The sequence below is a fragment of the Pocillopora verrucosa genome, chromosome 11, assembly GCF_036669915.1.
Source record: "Pocillopora verrucosa isolate sample1 chromosome 11, ASM3666991v2, whole genome shotgun sequence".
NCBI lineage: Eukaryota > Metazoa > Cnidaria > Anthozoa > Scleractinia > Pocilloporidae > Pocillopora > Pocillopora verrucosa.
The window spans coordinates 20904172-20931942 of NC_089322.1; the positions used below are offsets into that span (position 1 = coordinate 20904172).

Sequence of the window (27771 nt, forward strand, 5' to 3'; positions counted from 1 at the left end):
CCTGCTTGACCGTTCTGTGCAACTGTGCTATTATCTTGTCGGAGCAATTTTCACTTGCTACATCAAACTGAACTTGCACAAACATTGATCACATCAGTAGTCCACAAAAGATTAGTTAACCACACCTTCAAAACCGCAACGTATCAAAATACAGCTACGACATTAACTACACCCATGCTAATTATACAAAATACATCAAACTACACCGACAGCGAACTTATTTCGATCACATCAGACTGCTCAAAGCCATACTCAGCTTCCGCAAAACAACTTTATAAACTACAATAATTACACTGAACCATGACAGCAACTACATCCACGTATCAGGCCATGAAATCTGCACGACACACAACAGCCACACCGAAGTATGCAAATTACACTCGACCCACCAACTACGTTCACTTTTACTAAGCACGTATATCACATAACCAACAACATTTGTCTACATCAAAATATCTTTAAATTTGTAGAGGATATGACGTTAAAGTGATGTTTTTTCCCCTCTTTATCTGCGACGGCTTTCATGAACCCAAGATCTGCCATCTATACGGATTTAAATATGAATTTGCCGATAAGTGAAAATATAAAAACATGAAAGGGAAAAGTATAATCTATCTAGAGAGTGGAATTACATTTTTGTTGCATGTTTGTTTTCGGGCCGTGCTTTATTTGTTAAAATATAAAATGCATCTGAAAAAGATCTGCAAGATCATAAAGGAGTTTGATTTCAGAGGCTGGTGCGACTTTCTGTTACCATTGGGGCGTGCAAGCCAAACATACCGCTTAAATAGCTAATGAAAGCAATCAAATGGCGAAACATGTTAATCATCTCGAGTGTAGATTGTATTCACTAACCTGAAGAAAGATGCGAAACGCTTTGGTTCAAGCAACTAATGGAATATGCGCTGATCAATTAAAAAACAAAGTTCAAGAGCCTCTTTTACCCATGAGTCGTTTATATGTTGAGGTCCTTTGAGAATACATATAACGGGTCTAGAAATATCTCTTTCTCTAGATACGCATTTTGAGTGGGAATTTGGGTTCATGCAAGAATTACTCTTAATTCAAACTTTTTCAAGAAATAGACCACGTCAGCTCAATCGTTCCCTTGATTCCCCCCAATTTACCACAAACTTTACTTTCACTACATCAAACTAAACAATTTGCACGAACATTGATCACAATAGTAGTCTATAATCGAATTTTTTTTATCAGTGTTGATAGCAAACAGTTTTAGTTGAGAGAGTCCTTTGTGATGTTAATGTTTGTAACATATAGTTACACGCCCATGACCTTCTTTCATGATAAGTGAAACAATAAGTCATTCATCTTTCGGCGTCCAGACGGCTCCAAATACTTTTCTGTAAATAGAACAGACTTTCCAAGAATCATCAGTTGCAGCGACGCACCACAAGAACGTCGAATCAGTCCAACTGTGATTCCGTAGGAAGCACTCACTCACCGAAGGTAAGCAAATTCGAAATGTCAAAGTCTGTACAAAAACGTCCCCATAATAAGCCCAAGTACACCAAACTAAATTGTAGCTCAGGTCAATCAATTTACACTAAACTTTACTAACCTGCTCCAACTTAACAAATTTCCAACAAGCTACACACGCTACACCCACTCCATCAAGCCAAAAACCAACATGTACAATGACCACATCCATAATCCACAAAAATAAGCTGACCACACCAACAAAACTATATACACCTTAGCCAGATTTATTCGCTCAAGTTCAAGATACTTTTTGCTGCCAAGATGGTGGAGAAGAATATGAAAAAGCCAGCAGATAAGTAATCAAACTGGTCAAGGGTGAAATGCCAGACTTAAAATGGTTCGACATGAAGTTCTCTTACCCGAGTTAGTGCGTCAACAACAAGGAACAGAGCACTCGGACATAAAACATTGGATGAGATCACACATGCCTTACATCATTTGTTTGGAGCTGGATTTATTATGATTTCAATTTTTGCGGTTGCAACTGTTTTGCACTCCGAGCTCTCTAATCCAATGGCATTATATTTGTTGTCAGACACACAAAAAACTTGACTCGAGTCTTCTGGCTAGTGAAATTTGTTTTCATATTTCATGAACAGATCCTCGCAACTGAGCTAGAATTAAAGAAGTTGTAAGTTTTAATATGATTTTTTCATATCAAATTTTCATTCGGAAAGAACTGCCTCACTCTAAATTTGATTCTTGTATTTGATAGTTATAAGCGCCAGGCACTTAAATCTCATTCATTTGGTTGGTGACATTTTGCAACTTACTTTTTCAGTGGCTTTTGAATTGTTCCGGCGATTTATCTCGTCCGATTATACCTTTTGAGGACCGCTACGAGCAAATCCGATTCGAGCACTCGTTACTGATACAAAAAACTTAACAAATTGATTAGTATTGATTGGTATTTATTCACACCATATTTTAGTAATTGCTTGTCCCATGAAGAGCGACGTAAAGATGTCTTCCTTCTCTCTGTCTTGCTTCGCCAATTCCCCTTAAATTCTTTCCAATTTTTAAACGCTGGTTGATATGAAAATATTACACACTTGCTAGCATGGATCATCTCAATAACATCTTGAATGATCCACAACAAAATAAAACAGAGCGCACAGTTCGAGAACATTTTACTTTTTGTACATCTTCATTCTACTGCGCAAGCTGAGCCCAACGATACAAGAGTGTGAGCCAGCCGTTTTTTCAGTTTGTTCTAAAAATCAGTTCTCATTCCAAATTTGCTACGAACATTAGCACAAATTAGTACCAAATCGGTAGATTTGAGTTATTTATCAGCTTTGCATCACTCGAAACCAGTCGTGGGTCAGTTAACATTGCTATGAATTTGCATTTTGATCTAACTTTGTTATGGTTTCGTTGTGAACTGCATTCTGTTTCCAAAACTACTTTTTCTTTGTACGACCACTCATCTAAAAGAGACTGCAAGATTTTCCTTCGATGGTTTCAAAATCGGTTCATGAATGGACGCAAAATGGGGACGCACACGCTGTACATCTTTCATTTAAGTTGGGTCACTGATCTAAATTTACTCCTTTCAATTTCAGAGTCCAACGCAGCGAAACTAAGATGAGAATGAAGACATATGCACTTTTGACGGTCAACATCCTGGCTGTGTGCTCCATGGGATACTGTGTATCAGGTATTTACAGAGGCTTTCTGTAAACAACACGGTGTATTTTACACCAACTTTTAGGTCAAGAGAGCATTAATCACTAAATTATGTTAAACAAACAGGAAAACAAGAAAAAGAAACATAGAGCAATTTGCTCAAATATATTCACCTTAGAGAACCACTCTATACGCACGAGAATAACGCTGCTGCTGACAATATCCTCCAGAGTTCAACAGCAACATTACCTTTAACACTTTCAGCACAGGATGTTAATACTTCAATAACATCATTGTGGTTTATTTATTCTTATTTCAAATTAAAGTCAATTTACAATTTTATCAGTTGCCTCGGGCTAGACAGGGCGGAGATTGTTCCTTTTTTTTTTAACAAAAATTGTAATTTGTTCTAGGTGCCCACGTTGAATTCAAAGATGATATTGAAGAAATGGAAAACACTAAACAGGAGATAGGTAAGCTCATTTGTTTATGCCTAACCTTTGTGTCCTAACCTTTCATTTGGCTGAATTCTTATGCTGTCTTTAGGTTATTTTTTTCCGTGTAGATTATAAATAGCGTTGATTTTGTTGGGTAGTGATCTCGAATAATTACAATGTTTTGACCCTTTAATATCACCGAATGGAATGGAACAATTAATCCAAGGCGTACTGAAACCTCATTTGCAAAGTTACTCTTAAAATTATCTTTGATTTGAACATACAGTTTCGTTTTGCTCAGTTCTGATTCTGTTTTATGATTTCAACTGTGAAACCTAAAAGGGATTTAGAGTTGAATATAAAACATTGAGTAAGGGCTGGACCGCGATAAGCTCACAGCTTTTTCTTTCCAGTTAACATAATATTATATTATCAATATTTTTAATATTACATAATTTTCCTCTGAAAGGAAATGTGGAGATGTAAATCTCTTCAGCCCTAATTAACCAATACTCCCAGGAAGACTAAATGTCCTGTAGCTACGGGAAGTGTGGGTGTGGTTACCTACTACACGCAAGGTGCTGACAAGACCGTAGCAGTCATGTTCAGCGTACCATTCGACTACAACTTGTACAGCAACTGGTGGGATGTTAAGATTTATAACGGGATGAAAAGAGCCACTTATGACATGTACGAAGACATGTATTACAATCATCCTTATCAAGGGGATAATGGCTGGCATACCAAATACGCAAATGGGTTCCAGGTAAAAGGAACAATGACAAGCGCTGGAGAGTGTGTAATGGAATTACGTATCACTAACTGAACACTTGCGTACTTTCTTTTAGATACACTGACATGGTGTAATAACTGCGTGAAAGTCTGATAGTTTTTTTCGTTGTGGGCATAACAGTATTTTGTTAAACTTTTACATAGCTATTAGATTTCTTTGATAACATTTTGATATAAAATATATATTTTCATTGTTGGAAGAGTGCGTTTCGGGATTTAATTTTAAATTAGCCGAGCGCGTAACCACAAAGCTCGATTGAACGAATTTGACCTTGAACTGTGGGATACAAACTCTTGAATATGAAAGCGATCTTCTAGTTTCCTATTTTTCTTAATCAGTAATGTTAAATTGTTCATCAGATACCTAACAGACACGTTTTCTTGTCGTGAGTGAATTTCTAGCATTTTTGTGTCACGATGAAGATTACGAGAGAATTATATCCATTCCTGATTAGTCAGCATTCATTGGGTTGTGAAATCTCATCGGTTAATACTATAACAGTTGATAATTGAATTTGATGGGCAGTTGAACCGTCCGCTTACAAGATCTCTTTGATCTTTTGGTCTTGTAACAACCAATCAACTTAATACGTAAATTCTGCTAGTAACCAATCAGATTCGACCATTCCGTTATTGACACGATTATTAAGATTCGCTTTAGGAGTGTTATGGTTTGAGTAAACATTTATAAGATGTAAATGTTTGCGTGATAGTCTGTTATAAGACTCATTTATAAGCTTTGGGATAGGACAGGAGCCCAATGGGCTCCTGTGTAGAATTATTAATTTATAAGCTTTTTGTAGGATGCTCACTCTCAGCGCGTGTGCTGAGTGGTACTTTTTATATTGTTTATAACCAGCAAGCCAATATAAACATTTTATATCCTCTTGTGACCATGTTATATAAAAGGTTTAAGCATTTTTTCATTAAAACTCATTGTATTGTTATAAGTTGTTCCTTTTCTTACAAAATGTCTACATTTTTTAACTTATATTTTTCGTTGCAAAATATCCCCATTCCTCTCCCGGCTCCCAAGCGTAGGCAGAAATGTTATTTAGGTTCCACAGATGCTTTCCTCTCTGTTCGACCGCTCTTCAATCGGTAGCCAGGTATAATATCTGGAACAATGAGAAACCGACCAAACTAGTACATATCTCTAACAGTTGCCTTATTTACAGCCTGCAAGAGGACAATTAATTTTAATGCATTGCAGTAAAACATGTTTTTGAGCCCGTGCGGGCTTTTCAGTAGGCCAAATCTTTTTACAGGGTCTAACAAAGTGCTTCATTGCTTCAGAATGTAGTTACAAACTGACGATGTTCTGACAAACAACTAACATAGAAAGTCAATAAAGGTGGTAAGTTTCTAAAGAAACTAGAGAATCTGTGGTTTTGCGTTGGGGGCGAGGGTGGGGTGGGGAGTATGACAAGACATTTTGGTTTTATCATCGGAGATGATATTGTAATTTGACCGCCGTGAAGAGTTGCTCATTACTCATGCTTGAACCAATGAATCTTTAGAAATACTCAAAGTATTCACGAGATACCACTCTTTTTATCACCAGCGCAGGACAAGAATATCATATGAGTGTCCCTATAGGAATCCAACCCCAGACTTTCGAAGTTTGCTCTTCCTATAAGGGTTGCTTTACCCCTACTGAGCCACAGAGACCCCAACACAGATCAAACACAATATTTACCATCCTTGCAATGCAGTTTATCACAAAGATAATAAATATTGAGGTTGATCTTGAAATAATGAAGTTGTTTTTCTTGTCACGAGAGTGAGACATGGCTTAACTTACCATCGAGGGGTAGCTAAAATGTTGAGCATCAGATGACATGTAATATTAAATAACTTTGATTTCACCCCAAAGCTTGAATGTGAAAGATTTTATGATATTACATGAAGAGAAAAAACAATAATGATAAGAATAGCTAGCTGAAGTAACCTGAGGGTTAAAAATTCTAGGCAGCCAAATCAAAGAAAATATATCTTTTACATAGTTAGGTCAAAAACGTAAAACAAGAAAGAAGCAAAGCTAAGCTAACTGCATGCACCATTAGAAAAGCATAATCACATGGCAGTGTATTAGTGTCCGATTGCAGAAAAATTACTTAATACAGTCTACCGAATCTGTAAAGGTCCATAATTGTTGCTGGTAGTCTAAGAGACTTGCAAAACTTGTACGAGTCTCAAGATGCTTAAACATTTGTGTCTTGTGGGTAAGGGAAGTACCCTGGCCCAACTCAACTAAATTCCCAATTTAATTTATAACAAAGCTAGTAAATTTGTCTAATCAAATTCAATTGCGCGAGCGTGCTTCATATTCCTATTGTGCACGCTCATGACGTCAGCAAACAAATCCCTCAAGAAAAAATTTTCCTTCGGGTTGAAAATGCTATAAAACAATTGGTTCATATGTCAGCTGTGCGTTCATCGAGATATGAAGCACTTGGGAAGTTTGGAGAGCGCTCAAGAAGCTAGAGTTACTCTCGGCTACGCCTCGAGCAACTCTTACGCATCTTTCGTGCTCTCCAAATTTCCCGCGTGCTTCATATCTCGATGAACGCACACTGACATATGAACCAATTGTTAATTATTTCGTTACGATTTATTGGCTGAAAATAAGACATTTCTAAACATTCCCTACGCACTACGCTCTGGCAAGGAGAAAGCACGAAGGACTAAGGAAGAAGGAGAGCGTCCCAGCATTCAGTTATCTTGTCAGGTGATTGATAATTAAAGATTTCGGTTCTTCTATCTCAAATGTCTTGTGCTGAAGATGGGTTTGGTTGGTCTGCATGGAATTAGATCCAAATCTTTTTCGCGCACTTTCATCCTGTGTATTAGCAACTTGTTTGCAAAGCTTTCCGGAGGTCATTTGATTGAGCGCTTTTTGAAAATCTGCCTTAAAAAAAGTAAATAAAAGTGGATTGAATAGAGCAGAGCTGACCTTTAGAAATAAAAACAAAGCGTTCATCCAATGAGGGATACTCATCTCTACTGAATTATCCAAGTCTATCAGGAGCGTCAGAAAAAAATAAGGAAACCAAGCGAAAACAAAACACAACAACATAGCAAGGTACACTATCAATGATCTTTTGGTGTTCACTCTTTTCTTTCGTTGCGTCGAGTTTGTTGTATTTTCTCTTACAGTAATGGTCAGCCTCATTCTTGATTTTTTACTCTGTTTCATGATGAAATAAATGCGAATGAAAGCCAAAACTGTGATGAAGAATGGCACAAACACAAACAGTGAAAGAACTGTTGTGTTGTAGACGAGGTAAGCTTTAGTAACGTCTTGCGAAGAGATGATAAACAACTGAGAAAGAGACACAGACATGGCTAATATCCAGATGGAAATTAACACACAAGAAATTCGAGGCTTGGTGACAATAGACGTGTACCTAAAAGGCGAAGATATCTTCAAATATCGTTCGATGACTGCGGACGAAAGATGCAGTATCGTCGAGATGGCTAAACCCCGCTGACAGATATCCATAGCGATACAAAGCGACTGATTGACCGTTACAATGTTACACGATAGAACGAGTGGAACAACCACTGCACCTGAGAGCAAATCACTTGCTGCTAAGCTGAAAAGAAAGAAGTTTGTTCTGGTGCGGAGATACTTCATATTCCAAGCCAACACAAAGACAAGACCATTGGCAATGATGATTAGAAAGGCAACGAAACCCAGGAAGAAGAATATCACTTTCAAATTTGTGTCGAGGGTAAAATCTTGGAATCCATCCTTGGATGAAAAGTTGTGAAATGAAGAATTCCTCGTTGTCACAGGCATGTTCAGATTTTGAAGAAATTTAGTTGATTCTCTGAGTTTCTTTCACTTGATCCCTGCGAATATAGACAAAGAAAGATTAAAGAATTCTTAATAGATGCTCTTGCTATGAAAAATGTTCACTCGATAAAGATTTTTTGTATTTTTTTGGTCTGATGTTTTTTTTTTTGTTTCAAATCAAGCCTAATTTTACTAATTTGATCGCACTTTCTCGTTTGTCCTTCGGTACAATATTTTTTATGCCCAGTAGAGTCGGAATTGAGAGAGCTGGCGGACCAAGCGGAAGACAATGATGTAATTTGTATCGATTTTCTATTTTTTCCAACTGTTGAAAGAATGAACCCAGCTTCTGTTTCGATGCAGAGTAGCAATGAACTCGATTTGAATACACGAAATGAAATAAATTCATATCATTGTTTACACGCAAAAGTAACTTCATTTTGAGTTTGATCTATATAAAGTACATCACGATTTTACCATGATTTGAGAGAAATGTAATGTCCGTTCACCAAATGCTTAGAAATCATAATCATGAGTCAAATTGATGGAACAGATATCGTATTTGTACGGAAAGTAACTATCATGTCAAGCGTTATTGCTCGCAGCGACGATCGCACAGCACGACACGTTATGTTGATTTTAGGTTATACCGATGTGTAATGATTAGTGAAACTTTTGGCAAAAAGTATGCTCACAGCGTTCAAAATCAGATGTCACAACCTCTGCGCGCATTCTCTGATTTACAGTTATATTTGCTCCACAGCCCTTGCCCGAAAACAACAACAAATGCCAATTCTATTTGCCTCAATGTAAGCACCAATGTCTCAGCACAACTCAAAGTTGTCTTACTTACAGAATCTTTGTACAACATATTTACTCACAGAATGAGAGCCAATTTCTTACCTTTATGAAAAACTTTTAAAACAATGCTTCATTTTTGCTCGCTCTCTGTCAAATTACGACCATCAGTAGGCGCTGTTGTGTCTCGTTTGATGCTGTAATTCATTGAATGGAAATCTGTTTGTTTTTACCACCAACAAAAGATTAAAATCATGAAAGGAAGTAATCTCCTTGGGAATACGTTTTTGGGAGTTTGATTGATGCACAATGAAAACAACAAAAATTTGTATTAGAAGCCTCCGTTTAAAAACAATTTCTCAGTCCGCCGACAATTTGCCAAAGACATGAAATATCGCAGTCATGAAGTGAAGAGTTTGCGTGAAAATATCCCAACTATATACAGAACGAGAATTTAACCTTGTTAACACCTAGCTTTTGAAACACCGATCAACTTCCAACAACCGAAATATGATTTTGCTCCTCCGTCAAGGCGGCAATATAGTAAATTTAAAATTATTTTAAAAGGATTACCAACACTAGAAGAAGATTGCTCTTGGGAATACTTACCGAAGATAGTTGAATGTAATTTATCTCGACAAAAATTGTATCTTGAATCAGTGTGTCAAAAGATAAGCCGTTTCTCTTTTATCAAAATGCTATCAAGTCAATTCTTAAAATCCTTACATAGCACCCAAGTTCTCAATCATTTTCAAGGTGCGACGAATCTTTCTTAGATAACATAGTATAACTGCAAAATAGCTGATGGAATAACAGTAAACTCGTCCTCCGAATTTCCCTCTTGGCAAGCAATGCAAAAAAACTGCTTAAAACAACGATTACAAACGAAATGAAGACAGTCTCGGTAAAAATGTCAAAAACATAGGAACGTCTGTAATTTTTGTTTTAAATTTAGAATTTCAGTTTCTTACCTGAAGAAGCGCTTGGCTAAAAGAAAGTGTTTTTAATACCATCTGATAAAGAATGTCTCTATTTACATTTAATTTGTTTTGTTTTGTTTTTTTTGCTGACATAAAGTTCCTGTGGTTAAAATTGTGGTTGTTGTTTTGATTTTTTAGCCTTCGTTTTTCAGATGTGTCTATTGAAGGAAGGGTTATATATTTCATAAGGAGAATGAAGTTAAAAAAAAAATTAAAATGTTCATACAATGAAATTAGTTAGAGGCTAACTTTAAATCAAGTTATGAAATTTTGCAGCCCGAAAATATTTACGGAGTACAATTAACTTCATTTGAGACACCTGCCGACATTTTGAATGAATCAGTTGTAAAAGACATAATGTGATGTATTTGATAAAACACTCGCGTACGGTGTTCTTCTTTCTCGTAAAAGGCGACATGCCGAGTGTGTTTTATCTGTTTTATTTGAAAAATAAAGGACATTTATCCTTATCGTTACGTAGCATTTTTATGGTATAATTTCTTACGGCAAAGATTGCTTGTTTTTGTAATGCATTTTCGTTTCTGTTGCCGTGGTAATGTTACGAAAGACAGACAGACTCGCGATATCGTGATGACTTTACACCTTGATAACCAATTAAAATGAAGGGAAATAAAATGAGAAAGTCCCATTACGAAGCCAGGTAATGACAAGTAGCTCTACCTGCATATTAACTTTGAAGATCCCGAACACTAATTATGCCACTATGATTAAACACGATCTGACATTGTGTTCAGACAACAATGTAACAAAATATTGCAAAACGTCACAACAAAAAATAATGTTTCAAGGGAATAAACTTCGTCAAAGATTATAATCGGCCTGCTTCCTTTTTCTGGACTAATTTTGACTTCATGGTTTAACAAGAGCATTATTTTCTTTTTAGGTAGATTTAATTCAGAGGCAAGCGAAATTAGAGCGCGACTTTACTTATGAAAAACGTAAACTTGAATAATTCATATAAGTACAGTATTTGATAGAAGACACCCGCTTCTATTCCATCTTTTGTTTTCAGTTTAAGTCAGCACTTTACGTTGACCAGAAATGTCCATGGATCAACTTTGTCGAGAAACAAAGAGAAAGAAACAGCTAACTCGAAAAAAGCGATGTTATTATCAGACAGTATCTTGTGTTTGAGGTCCAAGACTGAAAAACGACTTAAGAGACAAGCTTGAAAGTGTTAACCTATTGTTGGCAAGATGACTCCATGTTTTGCCAGAAATATTTTTTTTGTGCGACTTATGTCAAGTTTGAGGACATTAGACCCGAGAAAGAATTCATAGAAGTCACATTAAATTTCTTGAAGAAATCAGCGTTAAATAAAAAATAAACTCAAAAAAATAAATATAATAAACTATCGTGTTTCTTAAAATGTTTTTCAGTAGTCACTCGACGAATATTATTTTAGCTCTACATATGAAAATTATCGAATAACGAACTTCATAAGAAAAAAATGCTGATTATGTATTTCAATACTCACGTTCAACTTGAGTCTGTTGTTTGAAAGGAGACTTTTAAACCAGCAAAACTAAATAAACTCGCCAGCCTAACTAATACCTTCTGTCATTGTGGGAAGCAAGTCTGGTATATCTGACGTGATGAATGTATTGAGATAAATTAACACGTAATTCAGTGTTAGATTGGAGGATTTTAGCGATTATCGCCGCCTGAAATTATAATTGGTGGTATGGAGCGGCGTGTAACTAAGAACTGACATGTAATTATTTTTTTATGAATTTTGAGCCTAGAGACCTACGTGTGAAAAGCAGCTCTCCATTTCAAAGGTTTCCGAAATCAGCTGCCGCGACGGAGTGAGATCTGCGTCCGTGAGTTTCGTTTATAACAACTTAACCGCAAGATGTCGGCCAACTTATTTTTTATTAAGTTTAAGATAATTTGCTTCAGGTTAATTTGGGTGTATGTACTGATGCAATAAACAAAGACATAGGCTTACAGTTTGAAATCAGATCGCCAAACATAGCGAGCTTCAGATTTTTGCTGTGATACCGACACTGGTTTAAGCTCAGAATTGTTCAAGACGATGTGGTATTCAGATTATGAAAATTGAATTTCTTATGGCTTAGATTTAATCTTACGCAGGAATATCCTATATTTATTCTTGCGTATTTTGTCTCCTTTAAATACTCGTATAAAACTCTTAGATTTAACTATCTTTCAAGCTTCAAGAATTAACAAATTTGAAAGTCGGTGATAAACTGATTAAAGAAATTAGATAATTGTGATGTTACTTTGTAATCAATGGCTTAAAATGATGGATCTAGAATTAAATAGTTTTGAGATGGATGCCAAAGCAGCAGATTAACAAGAGTTACCACTGAACTTGAGCGGATGGACAAATTTGGTTAGAACCACGCAAAAATCTTACACCAAGCCACAAGATAGAAAATAATAATTATGTGTTAAATGGTGCAACTATTACAAAGATTGACTACAAATCGAATTATTTATGGCATTATGTTACAAAGACCGTGAATTGAATGAATAATCTAACTGAGTAGGTTGTACTAGCCGGACAGTGGTACTTAGTCAAAATCATTCACCAAAACTCGCGTGGGGGTGGGAGAGGGGGGATTTGGGGTACTTCCTAGTAATAGGCTTATGGGGCTGTGACGCTAGATGGTGTCGCATTTTCATGACTGTATTCACTATAATGAGCGTGCATTTTTTGCAGAATTACTAGAGAGGGTTCGCTCTTTGGGTAGGGATATAAAAACGACAAAAAAAAAATGTCACCGTATTTCGAGCTGTGGTTTTGATGTCTAACAATCCGCTTGCATTATATTCTGTCCTTGACAAAGTTGCGATCGCGAAAATTGAATTTACCCAAAGTTGATCAAGACGAGGTCCATAATTTGCCTAAGAATAGACTATAAAACACAAATTGACCTAAGCAGCCCCCCCCCCCCCTTGCCTCCCGGACTCGCTTCCTATTTTACCGAAACCATTCACCAATTCCCTTTCTTTGTCAGTCATTCCCACTTTATATTATTAGCTATGTATAATTCTTTGGCTCTGCATCCGTATCTTGTTGGTTATCCTAATAAGTGAGATGGTATAAAATTGTAGAGCAATTGAATAGAAAGAACAAGTACGTTTTTTGGCACAAGCGTTGAGAGCACTCTTCCCCCACCGCTGTAGCTTGGGTTCGATTTTCTTTTTAGTTTTTTCTTTTTAGCTCCCCACTTAACAAAGATCAAATGGCTTTAATTGTTTTTAGATATCTGCAGAAAGGAATTTTGGCGTCGCGATTTCGAAAATTGCTCTGCAAAGAAAATGAAAACATCGAGAAAGCTGGTATATCTGACCAAAGTTTAAGAAGCAATTTTTATGCTTGTTTTCAATTTAATTTGTCCAAATTTGCATTTGCACACCATCATCCACTATTTATGTGATCCTAACGTTTTTGATTTTTTTGCATTAAAGGAAGCCAAACACACGCCTTAAATGAATAATTTAGAGAGAAAATCAGTTTTTCAACCAAAAAAAGTCAGCACGCATGATTTTTAGGCGCTTCCAAAATAATTTTTTATTTGCGAAGAACACAAACGCGTCCAAAATAAAGACGGGAGACACTGTTCTCTTTATATGTTGTATTTTTAGGGACTCTCCGTGCTTTGTAAAACTTGACAACACCTCTCGAATTGGAAGCAGGCCTTTTTTTAGTCGTTTTTCGATCGTTGAGGAAAAAAGCTGAAAACAAGAATGGCTTTAGTAACCTATCTAAGGAAATATTTCGTCAAATCTTTTTTTTAATTATTTAGATATTGATAGTTATCAAGAGAGGCAGCTGTTATGAAATTCATGGGACAGATGCGTTTTTTAAGTTATCGCCTGACGTGTGCACTTAAGTAAAGGTAAATATTGACACACTCTCACATCTACTTATTTTTCAACTATTGAGTGGCAACAGACCGAAGACGCTGGAAAACATATTTAGACCCTTTCTGAGTAAGTCAATTATTGTTAACATCGTTTAGCCTCCCCAACATCTGTCTTGTAGTCGTTTGGCAGAGACAGAATTTTAAAGTTAATCACAAAAAATGGAACGACTTTTATTTTTTTTTCTTTCCTTTCCAATGTTTGAGTAGAAAGAAAACAAACCGACGAACACAGTCATTATTTCCGAAATCTGATTTTGTATTTTTTTTGAACCACTAACGCTTCAATCTTGCTTTTAGTAATTAGCTGCCATTTTTCCTTATTAAGTTCACTGCCTATCAATGCCGATATTTACTTGAGAAAATCTCATCTCTTGTTACTGCCCAGGTTCTCCATTCATAGTCTCTCAGATAGGGTGGCCAAGACTTATGTCAACGATAAACGTTAAAGGCGACAGTTTACCATATCCTTTAGTTGCACATGCTTCAGGTTTTTGCAGCAAAAATGATAACAAAGCTTACAGACTGTGCTTTAAATGGAAACAATTTGCAAACTCATTTAAATTAACTTTTTAGTTCCTATCCATCAAAGTTCAGCGCCAGTCCCAGTTTTTATACTCTAACCGTATCCATGCCCAAATTTTAACAAATAGTAATTTTCTAAGGACTTGGAAGATTTGACCAATATTTCTAATGGTACTGATATGCATATGTTGAAAATACATAACTTATTTCACTCGTCTGAATAAAGGAGTTTGTTTTTGAAATTTGGAACTTCCTTTGAATGTTTGATTTTTCTCGCTTTCATTTGAAAGTTTAGAAGTAATATGGTACGGTATCTGATAAATAATTTATGGTGTTATTGATTGGTTTTTTCAGAATAAATTTGAATTTGAATCTGAAATGGAATTATGTATATAGGTGAGTGTTTCATAAATAATCAAATTTTATTATGTTTCTGATTAGGAATTTGCTGGTAAATTCTATGTCTCTTTCATTTCGGAAAATAGTGATGCTTGCACCTCTTAACACAGCTTAAGGATAAAAAATTGGTAATTCTATGTAAAGAGGTCCTCTTTTATTCCAAACATGTTGCCGTACAAATATTTACCGACTTATGTCATAAATAAGGCACCATGCCAGTTGTTACTCAAAATGGAAACAATATCAAAAAAATTTTCAATAACCACATACTGGAGTATTCGAGCCTTTTCTAACCACACGCATCGGTCCTTCAATTACTTTATTTGATGAATTTTTTCCGAGGTGAACGAGGTTTGCTTAGGGTGTGAAATTGAAAAGGTAGATGGCAGATGTCAAATGGTTGTGTTCATGAAAAATATACTTGCCGATAATTGTTATTTTCGGGGGAGAAGATGGGATGATGAGCACGCTATCAAAGCTATGGTGTTTTTCATTCTAACAGTGCTTCGTCTACTGTCGTATTTTCGTAATTTTTGCAAAGCAAGAGGTTAAAAAGAGATGGTGAGATAGTCTGAGTATCAATAAAAACTGGTAAATCTCGAGGGGAATCTGATCGGATGGTATGTTAGGAGAGGTTTAATCAAATATCGGACGGACCAATTTTGATGCGGAATATGGACTTTCATTTTTGATATTCGAAGGCTTGCTCTTGACCTCTACGTGACAGCTTTGTTGACTTGGAATTTCCAAACTTTTTTAGGGAAAAATCAATTTGGGAGTTAATTTAAATGTCTCAAGTCGTGAGTGATTATATAACTAATACCTCATTCGCCGGCAAACTTTGAGGGATTCAATTACGATGTTTTGTACGATACGGGAGATGATACGATACGGGAGAATCAGCTAAGATATGATGATTTTAGAGCCAATTATGAAGGATTGCCTTATGCTTCTGATGTGAAAATTGAATTTGAGGCAACCGAAACTATATATATAAGTGACGTAACTTTGTTTGGCAACGAAGTATGCTGCTACGCTACAAAGGTCAATCTTTACTTGAGATATATGCACACGAAGAATTCTCATTAATATACCGTGCACACCAGCAAGTTGTTTCCTGGTTGATTCAGTTTCGTGAGGTTGGTCATGACACGGCTTGTTTTGGTGTAAATAATGAGGAAGTTGAATGACATCTGTTAATGTACATGTTGCTAGGTCTCGCGATTTTGCTCTGGCATTTCTAACGCTATTTCTTCTGGTGATCTTAGTAAACGATGACCCTTTTTCGTCTGTGATGCAGCATTCTTTCGAAAGATGAATACTGGATCAAATGCTCCAATGTGCTAGCTTTTGACATAAAACAGCTAAGGTTTTCTTTTGATAATAAAATGCAATTCAATTGATAGAGCTCTATGAACTCTACTCTGTCTTACTAACTGTGAATAAAACACTTTTGCTTTAAAAAATAAACTTGATTTCTCTGTGATGTTGATGTTTCTGTCAATTAAACAAAAAAATGTGGTTTTTCTCTTTGTTTTACAAATGTATTCAGACTCTCTGTTTTACAACGAAAAAAGACATTTTGTAAGATTACGTGGTGAAAGAAACTATTGTGGTAAAATAATGCAAAATATTTAAAACTGGATCATTGGGTAATGCAATTCAAGAATTTTCATTAGCTCACCCTTGATGGGTTACGAGCCATTATACCATGTGCGCACATGAAGAGGAGCTAAACTGGAAGTGTTTTTGTATATTGAAACATTCCCTTTGTTGTTACAAAACAAAGTTGAGAAGATTTATTAATATTTTTGGGCATTTTCCACCTGCGCTTGTTGGATATGAGATGATTATAGCCAACTCGGCCATCTATCATCTGATATCTGACAATGTGCACTTGCGGAATAATTGTTTATGTTTCAAAATTCAGGGGAATCTACAGGGTATTAATTTAAATGAAATAATCAATTTTTGTGTGATTATCTTTACTGAGATACTCAAAGTGTAATGCTAGGGTGTAAAAAGTTAAAAATCCTGACATTTACTTGTGTTCAAAGTGGGCAATGTTGATTTTTTTTCCTTATGTGATCATTCACCAACTTTGAATTTGCTGTACTATGTTGCCTTGGATCAGGGGTTTGTAGAACTGTGCGTTTATTCGCTATATGAAAAATGAACACTTTTTTAATTTATCCCAGTGAGGTGCAACAGACTAAAGATGACTCTGTGCAGTTTGATGACATCCTAAGGCGTATTGGTGAATTTGGGCCCTGGCAAAGAGCCATTTATATCCTTTCATGTGTTTTTGTCCTTATACCCAGTGGACTTCACACAGCTGGGGTGCCATTCATTACTGGGACACCAAAGTTTCAATGTGCTGCACCAGACGTGGAGCGTGAAGTGAACAAATGTTGCAAAAACTGTACAAAGTATGCATTTATAGGACCTTATGCCTATAACAGCACAGTTACCGAGGTGTATTTCTTTAATTTATTATCTTTGTGTTTAGGTACAGTTGAGAAGATTTAGGGTACAACACTGACTCAAAATGTTTGGGCTACTATTTTGTTTTTACCATTTAACTCTCAGAATATGTAACTTCTCCCTATAATACCCATACATTATCTGACAAACAGGTCATAAGAATACTCAAATTTATTTGGTAGCAGTACAACTGCTACCAAATAAATTTGAGTATAACTGTGGGGCAGCTAGAGGGGAGAATTAATGATCAAATCTTAAGGGTTAAGGGGTTAAAGGTTTTGTGGTTCAGGCTACCCTACCAGACAGGGATTTCCTTCCCAAATTCATGCTTCCAGGCTCTGTATGGCAGGTGGTTAAGACTGTTGACATTTAACTACACATAACTGGGAGGGTCCAAGTTTGAGCCTTATTTAACCCTTTAATTCCCAGAAGTGATTGACATGCAACTTCTCCCTATAATATCCATTCATTATCCAGCAAACAGGTAATGAGAATACTCAAACTTATTAGGAAGAAGTTTTTATCTTGACCTAACACCAAATTCTCGTAACTAATTTACAAGGAAGTGTATAGCAACTAGAGAGGAGAATTAACAATCAGATCTTGGTAGTTGAAGGGTTAAAGACCATGCCACCAGCTGGAATTTTTTTACCTTACCTAGTTTTAATTGCTCGGCTTATCCAATCTCTCCTTTCGATAAGCCTTGTCAGCAGAAATTGGGGATCTTTACTTTCTTACACTGGAGTCTGATTTTGGACACTGGAGTCTAATTTTAGTCACAGTGTCCGAATTTTAGACTCTAGTTTCCAATTTTAGTTTCCTTCTTTCTGTGGGAGAACAAATCCTGTAGTTCATTTAAAAGCCTGTGCAAATGATAGATCCATGTTCAGTGACAAAGTCATGGCTTTTAAAGTGTCCAATGGCAATCAAGATATGCACACTGTTCTATTAGTGCTCAAATCTGAGTGCTGTTCAACTAATCGCATGTAAAGATTTTGTTATAAGCTTGATTAACACAGTACATATATGCATGAATCAAAATCACCATTTTGATGTTACCCTTATATTTTCTTTGTCATTCTCATATCTAGTACAACCTTATTTGCGATAGAGCTTTCGTTGGTGCCAATATATAGGCAACATTTGGTGCAGGAATGTTGCTGGCGCACTGTTTTCTTTGAGTTCTGTCAAACTGTTTGTTACGTAAGTGTCATACGCACTGTTTTCTTTGAGTTCTGTTTGAGTGTTTGTTACGTTTGTGTCTCGCGCACTGTTATCTTTGAATTTTGTTTGATTGTTTGTTACGTTTGTGTCTCGCGCACTGTTTCTTTGAGTTCTGTTAAACTGTTTGATTTTTTCTTGCGTTAGTGTCTTGCGCACTGTTTTCTTTGATATCTAGTTGATTGTTAGATACGTTAGTGTCTTGCGCAGTTTTCTTTCATTTCAAGTTGATTATTTGTTATATTAGTGTCTCGCGCACTATTTTCTTTGATTTCTATTTGATTGTTTGTTACGGTAGTGTCTCGCGCACTGTTTTCTTTTATTTCTAGTTAATTGTGTTTTATGTTAATGTCTCGCGCACTGTTTTCTTTTATTTCTAGTTAAATATTTGTTACGTTAGTGCCATGCGCACTGTTTTCTTTGATTTCTAGTTGATTGTTTCTTACCTTAGTGTCTTGCGCACTGTTTCCTTTGAGTGCTTTTAAGCTGTTTGCTACATTAATTTGTCGCGCATTGTTTTCTTTGAGTTCTGTTTAACTGCTTGTTACGTTTGTGTCTCGCATACTGTTTTCTTTGATTTCTAGTTGATTGTTTTTAGTTAGCGTCTTGCGCACAGTTTTCTTTGATTTCTAGTTGATTCTTTGTTACGTTAGTGTCATGTGCACTATTTTATTTGAGTTCTGTACAATTGTTTTTTGCGTTAGTGTCTTGCACACTGTTTTGTTGGAGTTCTGTTGAACTGTTTGTTTCGTTTGTGTCTTGCGCACTATTTTTGAGGTCTGTTAAACTATTTGTTTCGTTAGTGTCTTGCGCACTGTTTTCTTTGAGATCTGTTTGTGTCTGTTACATTAGTGTCTTGCACATTGTTTTCTTTGATTTCTAGTTGATTGTTTGTTACGCTAGTGTCTTGCACACTGTTTTCTTTGAGTTCTCGCTGATTTTTTGTTACGTTATTGTCTTGCGCACTGTTCTCTTTGTTTTGTAGTTGATCGTTTGTTACGTTAGTTTCATACCCACTGTTTTATTTGATTTCTAGGTGAAAGTTTTTTACGTTAGTGTCATGCGCATTGTTCTTTTTTAGTTCTGTATAACTCTTTGTTACCTTAGTGTCTTCGGCATTGTTTCCTTTGAGTTCTGCTTAACCGTTTGTTCTAGTCGATTGTGTGTTACGTTAGTGTCTTGTGCACTTTTTTGGTTTGATTTTTAGTTGAATGTTTGATACGTTAGTGTTATGCGCACTGTTTTCTTTGAGTTGCAGTTGATTTTTTGCTATATTAGTGTGTTGCTCACTGTTTTCTTTGATTTCTAGTTGATTGTTTGTTACGTTAGTGTCATTCGCACTGTTTTCTTTGAATTCTGTATAACTGTTTTTTGCGTTAATGTTTTCCGCAGTGTCTTTGTGTTCCGTTTAACTGTGTGTTTCGTTAGTGTCTTCCGCACTATTTTTTGACTTCTGTTTAACTGTTTGTTTCGTTAGTGTCTTGCGCACTGTTTCCTTCTATTTCTAGTTGATTGTTTGTAACGTTAGTGTCATGAGCACTGTTTTCTTTGATTTTTAAACAATTGTTTCTTGTGTTAATGTCCTACGCACTGTTTTTTATTTCTAGTTGAATGGTACTTACGTTAAAGTCATGTGCACTGATTTTATTGATTTCCAGTTGATTTTTTGCTTGCACACTGTTTTCTTTCATTTTTAGTTGAATGTTTTTTACTTTAGTGTCATGCGCATTGTTATATTTGATTTCTAGTTGATTGTTTGTTACGTTAGTGTCTTCCGAACTGTTTTCTTTATTTTGTAGTTGATTGTTTGTTATGTTAGTGTCATGCCCATTGCTTTCTTTGACTTCTAGTGAGTTATTTGTTACGTTAGTGTCTGACGCTCTGTTTTCTTCGATTTCTAGTTGAATGTTGGTTACTTTAGTGTTTTGCACACTATTTCCTATGACTTCTAGTTGGATGTTTGTTACTTTAGTCTTTTGCGCACTATTTTCTTTGCCTTCTACTTGAATGTTTACTACTTTAGTGTTCTGCGCACTATTTTCTGACTTCAAGTTGAATATCTGTTACTTTAGTGTTATGCCCACTGTTTTATTTCACTTCTAGTTGAATATTTCTTCCTATAGTCGTATGCGCACTATTTTTTTGACCTCTAGTTCAATATTTGTTACTTTAGTATTATGCGCACTATTCTCTGACTGCTAGTTGAATGTTTGTTACATTAGTGTTATGCGCATTATTTTCTTTGACTTCTAGTTGAATGTTTGTTACTTTAGTGTTATGCACACTATTTTCTTTCACTTGTAGTCGAATGTTTGTCACTTTAGTGTTATGCGCACTGTTTTCTCAAACTTCTAGTAGAATGTTTATTACTTTTGTGTTATGCACCCTGTTTTCTTTGATTTCTAGTTAAATGTTTGTTACTTTGGTGTTATGCGCACTATTTTCTTTGATTTCTAGTTGAATGTTTGTTACTTTAGTGTAATGCACACTGTTTTCCTTGACTTGTAGTTGAATGTTTACTTTAGTGCTCTACGCACTATTTTCCTTGACTTCTAGTTGAATGCTTGTTACTTGAGTGTTATGCACACTATTTTCTTTGACTTCTAGTTGAATGTTTGTTACTTTAGTGCTATGCGTACTATTTTCTTTGACTTCTAGTTGAATGTTTGTTACTTTAGTGTTATGCACACCGTTTTCTTTGACTTCTAGTGGAATGTTTGTTACTTTAGTGTTATGCGCACTGTTTTCCTTGACTTCTAGTTGAATGTTTACTTTAGTGCTACGCGCACTATTTTCCTTGACTTGTAGTTGAATGTTTGTTACTTTAGTGCTATGTGCACTATTTTCTTTGACTTCTAGTTGAATGTTTGTTACTTTAGTGTTATGCGCACTGTTTTCTTTGACTTGTAGTTGAATGTTTGTTACTTTAGTGTTATGCGCACTGTTTTCTTTGCTTCTACTTGAATGTTTGTTAATTTAGTGTTATGTGCACTGTTTTCTTTGACTTGTAGTTGAATGTTTGATACTTAAGTGTTATGCGCACTGTTTTCTTTGACTTGTAGTTAAATGTTTGTTACTTTAGTGTTATGCGTAGTATGTTCTTTGATTTCTAGTTGAATGTTTGTTACTTTAGCGTTATGCACACTCTTTTCTTTGACTTGTAGTTGAATGTTTGTTACTTCAGTGTTATGTGCACTATTTTCTTTGACTTCTAGTTGAATGTTTGTTACTTTAGTGTTGTACGCACTATTTTCTCTGACTTCTAGATGCATGTTTGTTACTTTAGTGGTGTGCACACTTTTTTCTCTGACTTCTAGTTGAATGTTTGTTACTTTAGTGTTATGCGCACTATTTTCTTTGACTTGTAGTTGAATGTTTGTTACTTTAGTGCTATGCACATTAATTTTTTTTACTTCTAGTTGAATGTTTGTTACTTTAGTATTATGCGCACTGTTTTCTTTGACTTCTAGTTGAATGTTTGTTACTTTATTGTTATGCACACACTTTTCATTGACTTCTAGTTGAATGTTTGTTACTTTAGTGCTATGCCCACTGTTTTCTTTGCCTTTTACTTGAATGTTTGTTACTTTAGTGTTATGTGCACTGTTTTCTTTGACTTGTAGTTGAATGTTTGTTACTTTAGTGTTATGCAAACTGTTTTCTTTGACTTGTAGTGGAATGTTTGTTACTTTAGTGTTATGCGCACTATTTTCTTTGACTTCTAGTTGAATGTTTGTTACTTAAGTGTTATGCGCACTGTTTTCTTTGACTTGTAGTTGAATGTTTGTTACTTAAGTGTTATGTGCACTGTTTTCTTTGACTTCTAGTTGAATGTTTGTTACTTAAGTGTTGTGCGCACTGTTTTCTTTGACTTGTAGTTGAATGTTTGTTACTTTAGTGTTATGCAAACTGTTTTCTTTGACTTGTAGTGGAATGTTTGTTACTTTAGTGTTATGCGCACTATTTTCTTTGACTTCTAGTTGAATGTTTGTTACTTAAGTGTTATGCGCACTGTTTTCTTTGACTTGTAGTTGAATGTTTGTTACTTAAGTGTTATGTGCACTGTTTTCTTTGACTTCTAGTTGAATGTTTGTTACTTAAGTGTTGTGCGCACTATTTTCCCTGACTTCTAGTTGAATGTTTGTTACCTTAGTGTTATGCACACTATCTTATTTGATTTCTATTTGAATGTTTGTTCCTTTAGTGCTATGCACACTATTTTCCTTCATTTCTAGTTGAATGTTTGTTACTTTAGTGCTATGCCCATTGTTTTCTTTGACTTCTAGTTAAATGTTTGTTACTTAAGTGTTATGCACACTATTTTCCTTGACTTGTAGTTAATGTTTGTTACTTTAGTGCTATGTGCATTATTTTCTTTGAACTCTAGTTGAATGTTTGTTACGTTAGTGTTATGCGCACTGTTTTCTTTGACTTGTAGTTGAATGTTTGTTACTTTACTGTTATGCGCACTATTTTCTTTGACTTGTAGTTGAATGTTTGTTACTTTAGTGTTATGCGCACTGTTTTCTTTGCTTCTACTTGAATGTTTGTTAATTTAGTGTTATGTGCACTGTTTTCTTTGACTTCTAGGTGAATGTTTGTTACTATAGTGTTATGCGCACTGTTTTCTTTCACTTGTAGTTGAATGTTTGTTACTTTAGTGTAATGCGCACTGTTTTCTTTGACTTGTAGTTGAATGTTTCTTACTTTAGTGTTATGCGCAGTATGTTCTTTGATCTCTAGTTGAATGTTTGTTACTTAAGTGTTATGCGCACTGTTTTCTTTGACTTGTAGTTGAATGTTTGTTACTTTAGTGTTGTGTGCACTACTTTCTCTGACTTCTAGATGCGTGTTTGTTACTTTAGTGTTGTGCGCACTTTTTTCTCTGACTTCTAGTTGAATGTTTGTTACTTTAATGTTATGCGCACTATTTTCTTTGACTTGTAGTTGAATGTTTGTTACTTTAGTGCTATGTGCACTATTTTCTTTGACTTCTAGTTGAATGTTTGTTACTTTAGTATTATGTGCATTGTTTTCTTTGACTTCTAGTTGAATGTTTGTTACTTTATTGTTATGCACACTATTTTCTTTGACTTCTAGTTGAATGTTTGTTACTTTAGTGTTATGCCCACTGTTTTCTTATACTTCTAGTTAAATGTTTGTTACTCTAGTGTTATGCGCACTGTTTTCTTTGACTTGTAGTTGAATGTTTGTTACTTTAGTGTTATGCAAACTGTTTTCTTTGACTTGTAGTTGAATGTTTGTTACTTTAGTGCTATGCGCACTATTTTCTTTGACTTCTAGTTGAATGTTTGTTACTTAAGTGTTATGCGCACTGTTTTCTTTGACTTGTAGTTGAATGTTTGTTACTTAAGTGTTATGTGCACTGTTTTCTTTGACTTCTAGTTGAATGTTTGTTACCTAAGTGTTGTGCGCACTATTTTCTCTGACTTCTAGATGAATGTTTGTTACTTTAGTGTTGCGCACACTATTTTCTCTGACTTCTAGTTGAATGTTTGTTACTTTAGTGTTATGCACACTATGTTCTTTGATTTCTATTTGAGTGTTTGTACCTTTAGTGCTATGCGCACTATTTTCCTTCATTTCTAGTTGAATGTTTGTTCCTTTGGTGTTACGCCAATTGTTTTCTTTGACTTCTCGTTAAATGTTTGTTACTTAAGTGTTATGGACACTATATTCCTTGACTTCTGGCTGAATGTTTGTTACTTTAGTGTTATGCGCACTGTTTTCTTGGACTTGTAATTGAATGTTTGTTACCTTAATGTTATGCGCACTGTTTTCTTAAACTTCTAGTTGCATGTTTGTTACCTTAGTGTTATGCGCACCGTTTTGCTTGACGTTTAGTTGAATATTTATTACTTTAGTGTTATGTGCACTATTTTCTTTGACTTGTAGTTGTATGTTTGTTACTTTATCGTTATGTGCACTCTTTTCTTTGACTTGTAGTTGAATGTTTATTCCTTTAGTGTTATGCGCACTATTTTCTTTGACTTCTAGTTGGATGTTTGTTACGTTAGTGTCATGCGCACTGTTTTCTTTGACTTCTGGTTGAATGTTTGTTAGTTTATTGTTATGCGCAATATTTTCTTTGACTTCTAGTTGAATGTTTGTTACTAAAATGTTATGTGCACTGTTTTCTTTGACTTCTAGTTGAATGTTTGTTACTTTAGTGCTATGCGCACTGTTTTCTTTCACTTGTAGTTGAATGTTTGTTACGTTAGTGTTATGCGCACTGTTTTCTTTGACTTCTAGTTGAATGTTAGTCACTTTAGTGTTGTGCGCACTATTTTCTCTGACTTCTAGTTGAATGTTTGTTACTTTAATGTTATGTGCACTATTTTCTTTGACTTCTAGTTGAATGTTTGTTACTTCAGTGTTATGCGCACTGTTTTCTTTGACTTCTGGTTGAATGTTTGTTACTTTAGTGTTGTGCGCACTGTTTTCTTTAACTTCTACTTGAATGTTTGTTACTTTAATGTTATGCGCAGTATTTTCTTTGACTTTTAGTTGAATGTTTGTTACTTAAGTGGTATGCGCACTGTTTTCTTTGACTTCTAGTTGAATGTTTGTTACTTTAGTGTTATGTGCACTGTTTTCTTTGACCTCTAGTTGAATGTTTGTTACTTTAGTGTTGTGCACCCTATTTTCTTTGACTTCTAGTTGAATGTTTGTTACTTTAGTGCTGTGCGCCCCATTTTCTTTGACTTCTAGTTGAATGTTTGTTGTTTAATTGTTATGCAAACTGTCTTTTTTTACCTCTAGTTGAATGTTTGTTACTTTAGTGGTATGAGCACTGTTTCCTTCGACTTCTAGTTGAACGTTTGTTACTTTAGTGTTGTGCGCACTGTTTTCTTTGACTTCTAGATGAATGTTTGTTACTTTAGTATTGCGTGCACTGTTTTCTCTGACTTCTAGTTGAATGTTTGCTACTTGAGTGCTATGCGCACTGTTTTCTTTGAATTCTATTTGAATGTTTATTACTGTAGTGTTGTGCGCACTGTTTTCTTTGACTTCTAGATGAATGTTTGTTACTTTAGTATTGTGTGCATTGTTTTCTCTGACTTCTAGTTGAATGTTTGTTACTTTAGTGGTATGCGCGCTATTTTATTTGACTTGTAGTTGAATGTTTGCTTTTTTAGTGCTATGCACACTGTTTTCTTTGACTTTTACTTGAATGTTTGCTACTTTAGTGTTATGTGCACTGTTTTCTTTGACTTCTAGTTGAATGTTTGTTACTTTAGTATTACGCGCACTGTTTTCTTTGACTTGTAGTTAAATGTTTGTTACTTTAGTGTTATGCGCACTGTTTGCTTTGATTTCTACTTGAATGTTTCTTACTTTAGTGTTATGCACACTACTTTCTTTGACTTCTAGTTGAATGTTTGTTACTTTAGAGTTATGCCCACTGTTTTCTTTGACTTCTAGTTGAATGTTTGTTACTTCAGTGTTTTGTGCACTGTTTTCTTTGACTTCTAGTTGAATGTTTGTTACTTTAGTGTTGTGCGCACTACTGCTCTGACCTTTAGATGAATGTTTGTTACTTTAGTGTTATGCGCACTGTTTTCTTTGACTTCTAGTTGCATGTTTGTTACTTTAGTGTTATGCGCACTGTTTTCTTTGACCTCTAGTTGTATGTTTGTTGCTTTATCGTTATGTGCATTCTTTTCTTTGACTTGTAGTTGTATGTTTGTTACTTTATCGTTATGCGCACTCTTTTCTTTGACTTATAGTTGAATGTTTATTCCTTTAGTGTTATGCGCACTATTTTCTTTGACTTCTAGTTGAATGTTTGTTACTTTAGTGTTATGTGCACTGTTTTCTTTGACTTCTACTTAATTATTTGTTACTTTAGTGTTATGTAGACTGGTTTCTTTGACTTCTAGTTCAATGTTTGTTAATTAAGTGCTATGGGCACTGTTTTCTTTGAGTTCTGGTTGAAGGTTTGTTACTTTAGTGTTATGCGCACTGTTTTCTTTGACTTCTGGTCGAATGTCTGTTACTTAAGTGTTATGCGCACTATTTTCTTTGACTTCTACCTGAATGTTTGTTACTTTAGTGTTATGTGCACTCTTTTCTTTGACTTGTAGTTGAATGTTTGCTACTTTAGTGTTATGTGCCCTGTTTTCTTTGACTTGTAGTTGTATGTTTGTTACTTTATCGTTATGCGCACTGTTTTCTTTGACTTGTAGTTGAATGTTTATTCCTTTAGTGTTATGCGCACTGTTTTCTTTAAGTTGTAGTTAAATGTTTTTTACTCTAGTGGTATGCGCACTATTTTCTTTGACTTGTAGTTGAATATTTGTTATTTTAGTGTTATGCGCACTGTTTTCTTTGACTTGTAGTTGAATGTTTATTCCTTTAGTATTATGGGCACTGTTTTCTTTGACTTCTTGTTGAATGTTTGTTACTTTAGTGTAATGCGCACTATTTTCCTTGACTTCTACTTCAATGTTTGTTACTTTGTAGTTAAATGTTTTTTACTTTAGTATTATGCGCACTGTTTTCTTTGACGTCTAGTTGAATGTTTGTTACTTTAATGTCTTGCGCACTATTTTCCTTCACTTGTAGTTGAATGCTTGTTACTTTAGTGGTTTGCGCACTGTTTTCTTTGACTTTTACTTGAATGTTTGCTACTTTAGTGTTATTTGCACTGTTTTCTTTAAGTTGTAGTTAAATGTTTTTTACTTTAGTGGTATGCGTACTATTTTCTTTGACTTGTAGTTGAATATTTGTTATTTTAGTGTTATGTGCACTGTTTTCTTTGACTTGTAGTTGAATGTTTATTCCTTTAGTATTATGGGCACTGTTTTCTTTGACTTCTTGTTGAATGTTTGTTACTTAAGTGTAATGCGCACTATTTTCCTTGACTTCTACTTCAATGTTTGTTACTTTGTAGTTAAGTGTTTTTTACTTTAGTGTTATGCGCACTGTTTTCTTTGACGTCTAGTTGAATGTTTGTTACTTTAATGTCTTGCGCACTATTTTCCTTCACTTGTAGTTGAATGCTTGTTTTTTTAGTGGTTTGCGCACTGTTTTCTTTGACTTTTACTTGAATGTTTGCTACTTTAGTGTTATGTGCATTGTCTTCTTTAAGTTCTAGGTAAATGTTATTTACTTTAGTGGTATGCGCACTATTTTCTTTGACTTGTAGTTGAATATTTGTTATTTTAGTGTTATGCGCACTGTTTTCTTTGACTTGTAGTTGAATGTTTATTCCTTTAGTATTATGGGCACTGTTTTCTTTGACTTCTTGTTGAATGTTTGTT

General features: G+C 35.1%; 3 protein-coding genes across 4 annotated transcripts in view; 2 read left to right on the top strand and 1 right to left on the bottom strand.

Annotated features, from left to right (window-relative positions):
- The first annotated feature begins 3087 nt into the window (after positions 1 to 3087).
- Positions 3088 to 4685, top strand: LOC136284242 (DELTA-stichotoxin-Hcr4a-like). The gene is made up of 3 exons (XM_066174095.1): positions 3088 to 3160; positions 3543 to 3602; positions 4076 to 4685. Exons 1-3 carry the CDS (start codon positions 3088 to 3090, stop codon positions 4390 to 4392), a joined length of 450 nt encoding a protein of 149 aa, XP_066030192.1. The 3' UTR covers positions 4393 to 4685.
- Positions 4686 to 7013: 2328 nt separating this feature from the next.
- LOC131772833 (QRFP-like peptide receptor) lies at positions 7014 to 11497 on the bottom strand. 2 transcript variants are annotated; one of them, XM_059088791.2, is made up of 2 exons: positions 11437 to 11497; positions 7014 to 8216 (listed from the first exon to the last, which is right to left on the bottom strand). In XM_059088791.2, the coding sequence occupies exon 2, from the start codon at positions 8161 to 8163 to the stop codon at positions 7078 to 7080; it is 1086 nt and encodes a 361-aa protein (XP_058944774.2). In that variant the 5' UTR covers positions 8164 to 8216; positions 11437 to 11497; the 3' UTR covers positions 7014 to 7077. The 2 variants fall into 2 exon arrangements, with proteins under 2 accessions (XP_058944774.2, XP_066014678.1); XM_066158581.1 differs by lacking the exon at positions 11437 to 11497 and adding an exon at positions 9064 to 9134.
- Positions 11498 to 16951: 5454 nt separating this feature from the next.
- LOC131787851 (uncharacterized) overlaps positions 16952 to 27771 on the top strand; it is a 40529-nt gene continuing 29709 nt past the window's right edge. Inside the window, exon 1 of the mRNA XM_066174096.1 lies at positions 16952 to 17288. Coding sequence (XP_066030193.1) covers positions 16952 to 17288 — 337 coding nt within the window. The remainder of the gene's footprint in view (positions 17289 to 27771) is intronic.

What these genes read in the sequence shown, in the direction of transcription:
- LOC136284242 (XM_066174095.1), top strand. Translation starts at nt 3,088, where the DNA reads ATGAGAATGAAGACATATGCACTTTTGACGGTCAACATCCTGGCTGTG. An exon ending in CATGGGATACTGTGTATCAG is followed by an intron (nt 3,161 to 3,542) that starts GTATTTACAGAG and finishes AATTTGTTCTAG; the next exon opens with GTGCCCACGTTGAATTCAAA. An exon ending in AAACACTAAACAGGAGATAG is followed by an intron (nt 3,603 to 4,075) that starts GTAAGCTCATTT and finishes CCTAATTAACCA; the next exon opens with ATACTCCCAGGAAGACTAAA.
- LOC131772833 (XM_059088791.2), bottom strand. Translation starts at nt 8,163, where the DNA reads ATGCCTGTGACAACGAGGAATTCTTCATTTCACAACTTTTCATCCAAG.